At 34.3% G+C, this 11,643-nt stretch overlaps 2 protein-coding genes across 2 annotated transcripts; one reads left to right on the top strand and one right to left on the bottom strand.

Annotated features, from left to right (window-relative positions):
* The first annotated feature begins 1,248 nt into the window (after window positions 1-1,248).
* LOC110726309 (transcription termination factor MTERF15, mitochondrial-like) lies at window positions 1,249-3,334 on the top strand. Its single transcript, XM_021905759.1, has 2 exons — window positions 1,249-1,333; window positions 1,455-3,334. Exon 2 carries the CDS (start codon window positions 1,710-1,712, stop codon window positions 2,520-2,522), a length of 813 nt encoding a protein of 270 aa, XP_021761451.1. The 5' UTR covers window positions 1,249-1,333; window positions 1,455-1,709; the 3' UTR covers window positions 2,523-3,334.
* Window positions 3,335-4,069: 735 nt separating this feature from the next.
* Window positions 4,070-10,474, bottom strand: LOC110726308 (ABC transporter B family member 25-like). The gene is made up of 17 exons (XM_021905758.1): window positions 10,151-10,474; window positions 9,156-9,212; window positions 9,015-9,050; window positions 8,849-8,923; window positions 8,636-8,760; window positions 8,040-8,139; window positions 7,743-7,914; window positions 7,262-7,380; window positions 6,896-7,006; window positions 6,674-6,821; window positions 6,302-6,434; window positions 5,851-5,926; window positions 5,697-5,762; window positions 5,465-5,572; window positions 4,829-4,936; window positions 4,538-4,735; window positions 4,070-4,456 (listed from the first exon to the last, which is right to left on the bottom strand). Exons 1-17 carry the CDS (start codon window positions 10,235-10,237, stop codon window positions 4,253-4,255), a joined length of 1,923 nt encoding a protein of 640 aa, XP_021761450.1. The 5' UTR covers window positions 10,238-10,474; the 3' UTR covers window positions 4,070-4,252.
* Window positions 10,475-11,643: the final 1,169 nt, after the last annotated feature.

The raw sequence follows: 11,643 nt of genomic DNA, 5'->3' as shown, positions 1-11,643 counted from the left end.
GAAGGAAAACTCATCATTTTTCCTTCCCCTTGTTTTCCCTTCCCTCCCCTTCACCTCCCTCCCTTTCTTTTCTTTCCCTTAACATTTTAGGAGGAGGGGTGGGTTTGAGATTCCATGGGTATAGGGGAGAGTTAGAATCCCTTGGGTATGAGATTCCATTACTAAAAATCTCAACCAAACAAAAAAATAGACGGAATGAATTCTAACATTTTGGAGTAATATTTTAGTTCAATTTTGTCCAAACCAAAATCACAAGGCGTTATTAACTCAAATTCTCCCATATGCACCCTCCATGGAGCCTTTTTATCGTTCCTCGGCAGTGGCGGTTCCAAAAAATTTCTCTTATGGGTTCGGAATATATATATATATATATATATATATATATATATATATATATATATATATATATATATATATATATATATATATATATATATATATATATATATATATATATATATATATATATATATATATATATATATTTGACGGGTCAAACATATTAAAATTTCGTGATATTGATAAATATGATAAAATCAAAGGAGTAAATCCTAATCTCCAAATAGGACCATACTTTAGAGCTCCATTTGGGTAAAAATTTACAGTTATAATTATTTACAGAAATACAAATGTTAATAAGATATAAATATAATAAAAATGAAAGGAATCAATCTTAGGAACTTACTCCATAGGAAAGCTGATGATGATTGGTGAATATATATTTGACTTAATTAGCTCAAAATACAAGTTAAGTGTTACTACTTTCTACGAGTATGACTATGAGTATATCAAAAAGGTAATTTGGAATAAATAAATAAAAAGTGTACATGAAGTTTTGATCCCGTGTCCCAAAGGGTATAATGCACAGCTCTACACCACCAACCCATTTCCGTTTACATGCATTAGGTTAATGTGCAATTGGATTTTATTTGTTTTATTTTCTTCCGGACTTTGTAGATTTTTTTCCAATTCCAGTATGAGTTTAGCTGAACTCACTTAACCCCACTGAACCCGAACCCACTAAACCCATACTGGAACCATCCCTGTTCCTCGGTTCCTCCCTTTCATTCACAGTCGAAGTTAGGAGGAGTACCAAAAAAATCGATGTTGTGTTAAAACTTCCACTTGAAACTCAAAGGCTTAAGGTGTTTCTAATGAGGAACACTTTGCGAAGGCTCAATACCCTCTTTCTACCTCAAATTTCCATCCCAAAATTTCTCAAATCTGTACCCTTTTCAAACATTCCAAATTCACAAAAAAGTTTCAATCTTTCAAACTCCCTCCCACAAACCCAATACAGAAAACAGATTTCACTTGCCAATCTTTTGCAGAGGTATGGTTTCCCCTCTTCTGATCTTCACTCTTTTCTTACCAAGAACAATTTTTTATTGACTTCTAATGTATTAGAAATTGAACAATCTATTGGAATTTTATTATTGTCATTCAAATTGCAGCAAAATTTGATTGTTTCATTAGTTAATGGGTGCCCTAGTGTTCTTGATTTGGGGTTTTTGAAGAAATGGGAAGTGGGTATTGCATCATTGGGGCAATTTGCTAGTTCTCCTAGGGTAATTCGGAGCATTCTCGAGTTTTCGAGGCGGTTTCGGATTAACTCAGATAGGTTTTCTAGTTGTGTACAGATTTTGAAGGGTTTAGGGTTTAGTGATGGTACCATAATTAGGGTTTTAGAGGGTTTTCCTGAGGTAGTTATGATTAATGAGAGTGAACTTTGGAAGAGGATAGACTTTTGGATTATGATTGGTTTTGAAAAAGGTGACATTGATAGGATTTATCATTCTTTTTCAGGAGTTTTAGGGTTTCAGGTAAAGAATAGGTTGAAGCCTCTGATGAATGAGTTCTTGGACATGGGGTTTGGAAGGCGGTGTGTTAGAGAAGAGATCATTAAAGAACCAAGAATTCTAAGTTTGGAGCTTGGGGAGCTGCGGCGGTGCTTAGAGTTGCTTCAGAAGCTGAGGTGTCGAGAATCAATTAAAGAGAAGATATTCAGTGAGGGGGAGATCAAAGCCGGATTTGCTGTTAAATTGAGAATTGATTGCTTATGTAGATATGGGTTGATCCGAAGAGATGCTCTGAACATATTAAAAAGAGAGCCAAGGTCAATAATATATGACATTGAGGACATTGAAAGTAAAATTGAGTTTCTTTTGGATAGGATGAAATTTGATGTTGAATGTTTGATGGAGGTCCCCGAGTATTTGGGGGTGAATTTTGATAAACAGATTGTTCCTCGGCACAATGTGATTGAGTATTTGAGGTCAATAGGTGGGCTTGGTTTTGAGTTAGGATTGAGGGATATTATAAAGCCTACTAGGGTTCGATTCTACAACCTTTATGTAAAGCCATATCCTGAATGTGAAAAGATGTATGGCAGGTTTTCTGAATATGTTGAAAAGAAGACCCGGCATCCTGTTGGACTGTGGCAACAATTCAAGCCTCCAAAATGCCCAGAATTGAAACAAGATTTGAAGAATGTGAAATCATTCACTGAATTATTGGTTTGACGTAGAAGCCTTGATTTGTTTCATGATCACCCATTCTCTGATCATATTTTGATCTCCTGTGGAGTCTAAGCCTAAGTTAGTTAGGTTCTGATACTTCCATAAGGCCTTGGAATGTATGGTTCTCGGCCAGAGATAGAGTGTCTTATGCAGATAACTCGAGTAATATACAATGAGATTGGTGCTGTATACGTGGAGATCAATGAATTGTTCCAATTTCTGGTTTGCTGTTTAAGGTCAGGGAAGTTGGTATCCTTTGGCACTGTTGTTGCTGTCTGGCCTGAATCTATGCAGCTGCTATCTCTTTGTTAGAGTTTGCCTGAAATAAGAAATGATTGAGCATCTTCAGCATATGTTTGCATAAATCAAAGCCAATGAGACATGAAAAACATGGATGCCATTTGCTGAAATTTTCATGCAAAAGAAAATTCTGAAAAGTCTCATCTGTCTCATGTAAGATGTTGGGTGTATGATGCTCAGTCTGAGGGGAAGAATTTATTTGCTAATAAATAGAGCGACTACTGAATGCAGAGTAAGGAATTAAGGATGGTATTACATTCACTTGAAAATCCACGAAGGATATGGATTCCGGATTGCTATTGGATTATATTTTTCAACTGCTAGCCATTGCATCAGCTATTGATGTCCAACTCCAACCTCTAGTCTGCAATGTTGATCTCTCCTCGTTACTTGAGCATAACATGTAAAAAGGTCAAATACCTGGAAAATTAGTTCGGGCAAGTTGCTTTATTCTTTGCTATTGGCCTACTTGTACTTTCACTAATAGTTTAATCAGTAGCCAATTTATGTACCAATTTATTGTGTATACTCCATTAATCCATTTTCCATATTTTTTCACAATGAAGTGTCAAATATGGTACTAGTTTTGTGATTAATTGTATTTCAATTTTGCTGTCAATTACGACTAGACTTCAATTGGACTCCCAGCATCGGACTTTTAAATAGTTATAAGCTCATCTTTGCTTTTGACAACTTTGCCATGGTTAATAGGGGTTCCTACAATTTAAATACGAAGTATAAAGGTTAAAGAGAAGCAAAATTTTAAGTATTAAACTGACGTGGAGGTAGTAAGATGAACCTGATTTCAATCTGTCATGTACTAAATCACGGCTTAACTGATATACAAAGTGCTTGTAATACATAAGAAAAACAGTAGAGAGAAGATTGTACTTAGTAAGTTAGTAGTTCACATGCCTATCTATAGAGTACTTAGCGTGTGTTTAATTCACCTGATTTTCACTTATCTAAACTTATTAGACCTTATTTTAGTTGTAATGTGTACTTAGACAACCCTCATCATAACTTATTTTTCCTAATATGAATTTAACTGAACTTATCTGAAGTTATTAAACCTGAAATAAGTGAAAATAAGGTGAAAAGAGACATTTATGAGAATTTAACAATGGCATGTTCTTCATTAAAAAAAAAGTATTTAACCCAATGGCATGGTTAACTCCTTTCCTTGGACTGTTATCAAACTCTTGTTGCGGTCAGTATCAGTCTATTCGACACTTATAGACCTTGATAGATTGTCCCAGCACAATTAAGATCGTACTAGTGATGCAAAACAGAAGTAAATATTTGATTAGCTAAGGTGACCGTACTGCCGTACATTCATTTAACAGACCCAATAAAGACATACAGAGACCTATAATACAAATAGAAATTCTGAAATTGTATTCTGAATTGTAAGTAAAGTAATATCTCCAATGTTAGCTATCGGCTTTGGGTCCTTGCAACTGACGCCTCACTAGTGCAGTGTAGATGCCATCCTTGCTCAAAAGTTCATCATGAGTGCCGCTTTCCACCACCTGACCATCGGATATAACAGCTACAACGTTTGCACTTTTCACAGTGGAAAGCCTGTGTGCTATCACGAGGACAGTTCTTCCATTCATCAAGCGATCCATGGCATCCTACATAGCACCAATAATGAGAAGGTTTATACAAAGATGCAACCAGAAATAATGAGAGATGTTGAGTATAATATACTGAACCTGCACTAAGTATTCGCTTTCAGCATCAAGGGCACTCGTTGCTTCATCCAAAAGTAGTACTTTTGGGTTCATAAACAGAGCTCTGGCAATTGCTATCCGCTGTTTCTGACCACCTGATAATCTAACCCCACGTTCTCCAACATGAGTTTGATACTTCTCAGGAAACTTGGATATAAATTCATGTGCATTTGCCATTATCTGTGATATTGAGAACAAAGGGATCAAAAAATGATACTTCATATAAAGAATTTAAAAAATAGTTGGAATTTTTAAATATGTAGAGCATCTTACAGCAGCATTTTCTATATCAGCAGTGCTGGCCTTGCCATTTAGTCCATAAGCGATGTTCTCTTCTATGGAGCAATTGAAGAGAGTTGGCTCCTGGCTTACAATACTAATCTGATGCCAATGATCAAAATCTAATCAGAATTTGCAGAAAATTAGGAGGCAAATTTTTAGCTAATTCTCCTCTGTCCAATTATAAAGTTTACATCATTTTTGCACAAAGTTTTAGGACAGTGAAAAAGTAATGAATAACCTACTAAAAAGGGAACGTAACCTTCTTCATGGGATATACCCAAACTAGAAGATTTGATCTTTATTAAGGATGAGGGAAATAGAAGCATAGTCAAACTTCATAAATAGCAGAATAAAGTGTCAGGAACTCAGGATAATAATAACTAACTCGGCTCAGGTTAAATTTCTCCAGTTAGAAAATTAGAATTACAAAAGGGCCATAATATCGGGGAAAGTAGCTCACCAACAAGAAGACACCAAACACACATGTACAGATATCACTAGGCTACATGAAGCTTACAAGTTTTCGCTTTCAATAAAACATTTGAGATACGTTTATCATTAATTCATTATTCCTGTACTGATGAGTAATTTCCTGTTACATATGAATTCTTATAAACGAAGCTTTACCTTGCTATGCAAGTGCTTGTGAGATATATCTACTAGCGGAACCCCACTCAGCAAAATCTTCCCTTTGGTAGGATCATAAAATCTCTCAATCAAATGTGCTATTGTAGTCTGCATCAACAGTATTAAAAAAAAAAAAAAAACAGGGTGCAAAAATTAATGATAGGCTCATATTACTAGGATATATTTCTGCAGTATAGTCACAGACATCATGGGAGCTTAGAATAGAACTTACTTTTCCACCACCACTTGGACCAACAAGTGCAACTTTTGAACTAGGCAGCAGTTTTAACGTTATACCCTGAAAATTTAAAGGACAATTCTCAGTATTGCATTCAGTCAGTAGAACCACAATACCACATTGAATAAGGCAGGGGTTTTATCATTACCTTTAGTACCATATGACTTGGGCGTGAAGGATATGCAAACCAGACATCATCCAATTCCACTTCTGCATCTTGATCACTAATAAACAGCATCAACAACAAAAAAGTAGAATCATGAGACTTAGCATGAAATTCTGCAGAAAAGGACTATTAATCGGAATCCCAATGGAAAGATCAACTCTTAGAGCTACTTTGTTAAGTCATAATATCATCCTTTTCTTCCTAAGTTTGTATTATTGCTTCCACATCCTTTGCAAAAGATATGAAGATAAATGAGGACTGTCACACATATTTGCTAATATCAACAGAAATAATTCTAAGAGAATAAAATTTCCTCAGTGGATAAAAATTGAACCCCCCCCCCCCTCCCCGTGAAGCATGTGAACAAAAATTGACAGTAAGAAAAATCTAGGAGCAAACAAAATAAATGAATCGGAGAAGTTGAATAACTCACCCTAATGGACACTTGGATCCTGGCTCTGGCATGGATGATGTTCGGTCTAGCAATTGGAAAACACGCCTACTGGCTCCAGCAGCTTTCATTGCCACAGTGTATAATCCAGACAGTCCAGATATGGATGACCCAACTGTATTAAAATAATTACAATGGTAAAACTACATTTTAAAAAAAATAAAAAAAAAATAAAGAAATAAATAAATAAATAAAATAAAAAATAAAAAAAACGTACAAACAAGACAAAACCAAATATTTTCAAGTATACTCATTAAATAATAAACTAGAATTTGTTGATACTTGATAATCTTAATGGTTATAATTGTTCTTGTCTATAGCTACATGTTTGGCACCAAACAACTAATCAATTACCTGTAAGGCTATAAAGTATGAAGGATGTCAGAGCACCAGGTGTCATGCCAGTACCATTGATAGCCAGGAAAGCTCCATATATCACCACAACAATAACTGACAGGGTGGATGCTGCATTTAGTCCTCCAAAGAATAAACCTGCAACTTTCTATAGCAACCAGAATCAGATGTCACAAGCTTGCAATTAACAAAAAGAGATTGTAATTTAGAGGAGAATCTCACGGCTTGTGTAAGTCCCAAGTTTAAAGTCTCGTCAACTTTCTCAGAATACCGCTGAATTTCATAATCTTCTTGGGCAAAGGACCTTACTGTGCGGATGGCACCAAACGATTCCTGTAAAAAACTGTACAATGTGAAACTATTTTCAACCACTTCCAACCTCATAGAGGCTTTCATGAGAAACCATTGTTCTAGTGTTGACAATATCCTATTTGCATCAAGAAAGGAAAATGTAAATGTGACACAAAATTAAACTGCATCAAACATCTCACTAAGATGTATGTTCAGCAGACTGGATAGCCATGAATCCTTTAATTAGGGGGAGGGGAACCAAATGCTTTAATTAGTGTTGATTTAAATGGCGCATACCTCTGCAATTGAAGATGCTGCAGCAGCAGCAGCCTGAGTCTTGTGTGAGAGTTCACGGAGAAAGCGACCAAATTTACGCACACCAACAGAGATGGGAGGCACAACAGCCAATGCCAACACTGAATATGAATTAAGATAAAATCTTATCAGACAGCAATGTAAAAAAGTGGATAGCAAATTGGCAGCCTTTGTCCAATATAAATGTTCCCTTTTAATTTTTCAGAAGTCCCAAAAGATATTCTGAAAATTTTATAATGTACAATTTGTCTTCCATTTAGCATAACATGCTTTCTTTATTATTTTCAAACACATGTAATAAACATAGATTTAAACTAAGTAGACAAGGTTCTTTTGTCATCAACATCTCACCACAACATTGGTTGTCTACTTGTCTTGCAGTCTGCTCTTAATCTGGGTGTTTAGTCAATGAAGAACAAATAACAGGAATGCAGGGAGTAGCTACCAGAACTCTTATTCTTACATGTTAACTTCCATGATGTTGCAAACATGAAACCAAGACCAATGAATGCAGTTGCTAAATTTCTCAGAGCTTCAGACAGATTAGTAGTAGCAGCATTCTTTATGATTTGTGTGTCTTCAGCTAGTCTACTCAAAAGCTCTCCAGTTCGAGTAACATCAAAAAAAGCTATTTCCTGAAAGTAGGGGGAGAAAGAAGAGAAAAGGCATCATGGATCAATTCACTGCAAAATTGAAGTTGAACAATGGACTTAGCAGTTTGTATTTGTACATAACAAATTCAAAGGGATGGTTCCTCCACCTGGCAAATTAGATGGGAGAATAAATTCTTTCTCAGTCTTGCAACAACCCGTTCACTTGCAGAATTAAATAGCCACGCCCTCAATGCTGTGCAAATTGAACTGGGATAGAAAAGAGAAACAAGTACATGAATATGATGGAACAAAAATACCAGAACACCTAAAATGAAGAATTAATAGGACATACGAAGTATTAGATTTTACTCCGTATATTCCTTTTTATTTATTATGTATTCTGTTTGGGTGATCCCTTTTATTTCTAACAATGTTCCTACTTATGTAAAATGTGCCCATTTCACTATTTTATTCATTGAAAATATAGTTAACACAAAATTCCAAAAGACAGTCAGTGCTTAATTTTTGAAATATATCTATAAATTGTATGTAAAAAAAAGGGAAATTGCTTTTCTTTTTTTAAATTTAAAAAAGCTAAATAAATTGTTACACAATTGTACTTTCCTTAATATCTGTGCATGTACCAAACGTAACAAAAAAGAAAAGGTTAGGAGGGAATACTTGGGCAAGGAGAGAGCTTAGAAACAATAGTAATTTGCATAGTATTTATAAAGCTAAGCTATGCTGTCTGAAGTGGACTTACCCTATAATAACAACCATGACAATCTCTAGTATGGTGCTCGTAACTGCATCCCGAGCTTCAGCTTTCTTCTCTGGTGAGCTGATATCTCCAGACACAATATCAATTACTTTTCCACCAAACTTTGGCTGCAGCAAGACAGACAGATGCTCGAAGTATGTAAACATATAAAATTGTTTTAAACCTTCAACTCATTTAGTACAGACATAGACATACCACTAATATGTTTGATGTGGCTGCAATCAACAGAGCAACTGTAGCTATAACAAGTTTTGGTGCATCAGGTTTTGCCTGCAAAATGAGAATATAAATATAAATCACATGAACGAAACAAAGTATTTGAATTATACACTATGAAGAAACTGAAGAACAATGCACTTACAAGAGAAAGAACCCTACCGAATCCCACATTCGCAGCCTAAACAATCCAACAAGACGTATCAGAAACTATTACATTAAATATCATCACATTAAAAAAGGTGAGAAAAAAGAAATCAGGATTTAGCTGGTAGGGTAGCCTTACCGGTGCATTACCATTCTCAAGGTCTGTTGAGCCAATTTCCTCTCTTTTAAAGACGGCCTTTAAGAAGTATGATGATTAGTAAAATAATGTTCTCCATACACAGGTCTATTCAGGGCCTAAAAAGTAATAGCAATCATAAACACTCTTTACCCCATATAACAGCTGAAGATCAAATAATTGTTAACCTTGTTTCCAAACCAAATTACTCATTACTGAAAAAAAACCAAATGCTTATACACAGAAGGCAGGAGCCATCCACATTGGGGCAGTTTAAATTCCGAATGTGGATACAGGGTCACAGACTGTGATCTCCACATGCCTACACATATAAGCAATGTCGAAATTTATCCAATACATCCAACAATCCTAGCAGCTAAAAGCCTAAAACAGTAAAACTACAGCATGTATCAAAAGTTACAGTAATAAATTGCATCCCTAAGCTTCGAATTCGAACAATCCTAGAAGGCAACATAAGAAGCCATTAACAATAGTGCTATTCCAACACAAGAGTAAAATGCCATTTAAGAAACATATAAAGAAACAATAGTAGGTATCCAAACAGAAATAACCACGGCATTGTTCCAAACTTTACAAGACTTGTAGCTACTGATATATGCAAATATTCATTTGATAGAAATAGATGCAATTTTTGTCATATTATTCACATAGCCAATAACAATTTTCAAGAAACAATATCCAATATTTTGCACCACCTAAATGACCCACATTCTTTCCAAAAATATAAAAGGTTACTTTTCCTCTTCAAATAATCATAATCTTTAAAACCCACAATTTCCAACCGTTAATTCAACTAATTATCTCAATAAAACTAACCAAAATGATTCATCAACACTTCCAATGATCAAAATATACAATACCCACAAACTCCAATCATCATATAATCAATCAATAACCCCAAATTAAGTAAAAATATCAAAAACCCCACAAAAAATTTACTGACAATCAATTATTAAAAACAGTAGAAATGAACTCACATGCCGACCCAAAAGAGGAACTCTATTACCGCCACCGCCGCCGCCGCCGCCTAAACCATGTCCACCACCATGCCCTCCAAAATTCATGACTTTTCTTGTAAACCCAACTCAAATTTATGCTCAAAAAATCTTAAGAAAATTACAAAATGTTGTCAAACTAAGTGTGTTGAAAATCAATGAACAAGAAACAAGTGGTTAAATGTTAGTGTTGAATATGAGATTATAAATAGAAGTAGCAGATTTGATCTTGGGCTTTGGGAGGCCTATAACTAAACTAGCATTACTGTAAATTAGTGCCAATTTTAGTGGGTTGCTGTAAAGTTGTACAAAGACATTGCCAACGTATGGAGTTTGTGAAAAAGACAATTGGGTATTCGTCATTCATCACGTCTTTTCTATATTTGTCACTAATTAGGATAATCTAAGTGTTATACAGATTACAGAGTAATTAAAATATGTAAAGAATTTCTTTATTATTAATCTATCCTCTTATCTTGTCAGAGTATAGAATAATGTATTAACAAAATGGTTTATGTTTATTACATTCTTGGTTTATTTTTTATATACAATATATTAGGCACCTTCAATATCATGGTCAATTTTTAATATTTTGTTTTACGTAGTACGAAGTAATAATTTTGTAAGTCACAACTCACAACCTCATTATATGAATACAACTAGACCAAATAATATTTGGTTGAGGGAGAATAAGATTCATTCACCATACAACCGGCAACCAAAATTACATTGATTGAATCGGTACAAGATTTTCAATAATGCATACATCTTATTAGTAATATGTGAATTTTTACTGTATAAAAAAATTGATATTGTATTTGATAATATAGAGCATCATTTTTATTAAGTAAAATCACATACGAGTACAATTCTACATTGTTGAATATGAGCATATTAATATGGAGTACATCATAGTACTAAAGACAGGTTCAATCCACCTTAAAATAAATTATTACCGATTACTCATACTCCCTCCGTTTCAATTTATAGTTCTTGTTTGTGTTTTTTCACGATATTTAAGAAATGGAAAGAGAAAGAAAATGAAATACATTAAAAAAAAAAGTAAAAAGTATAATTATAAACAAAAGTTAGAGAGAGAAAATAGAAAAATGTACGGAGTACAAGGCAACTGGAAAATTAAGGGATAATAAAAGAAGTACAATGAATAAAGTAAAAAAAAATAAGGGTATAATTATCTTTACATACTATTTAAAAATAAAAATATAAACAACATTTTGAGTCTCTATAAACAGGAACTATAATGTGAGAAAAAAGTATTTAATTAACAATAAGACATTACAATGTCCTTTCTGACTTTCTCACCCCTTATGCTAAAGGTACATTGGTGCGTCCTTTAATATAGCTACATTCACCAATATTTCAAGATTTGGTGACAAGTACAACATATGCTGATGAAAAGTAGTTTTAGCAAATTGCGATTAGGTTTTAGATGTGATGAGAAGTTTAGAAAAGTT

The sequence above is a fragment of the Chenopodium quinoa genome, unplaced genomic scaffold (assembly GCF_001683475.1).
Source record: "Chenopodium quinoa cultivar QQ74 unplaced genomic scaffold, ASM168347v1, whole genome shotgun sequence".
Lineage (NCBI taxonomy): Eukaryota > Viridiplantae > Streptophyta > Magnoliopsida > Caryophyllales > Amaranthaceae > Chenopodium > Chenopodium quinoa.
Note: the sequence above shows the minus strand (reverse complement) of the source record. Positions and strands in the feature narration are given on the sequence as shown.

What these genes read in the sequence shown, in the direction of transcription:
- LOC110726308 (XM_021905758.1), bottom strand. Translation starts at nt 10,237, where the DNA reads ATGAATTTTGGAGGGCATGGTGGTGGACATGGTTTAGGCGGCGGCGGC. An exon ending in GTCCAAGTGGTGGTGGAAAA is followed by an intron (nt 5,573 to 5,696) that starts GTAAGTTCTATT and finishes CTGTTGATGCAG; the next exon opens with ACTACAATAGCACATTTGAT. An exon ending in CTGATATAGAAAATGCTGCT is followed by an intron (nt 4,736 to 4,828) that starts GTAAGATGCTCT and finishes TCAATATCACAG; the next exon opens with ATAATGGCAAATGCACATGA.
- LOC110726309 (XM_021905759.1), top strand. Translation starts at nt 1,710, where the DNA reads ATGATTAATGAGAGTGAACTTTGGAAGAGGATAGACTTTTGGATTATG.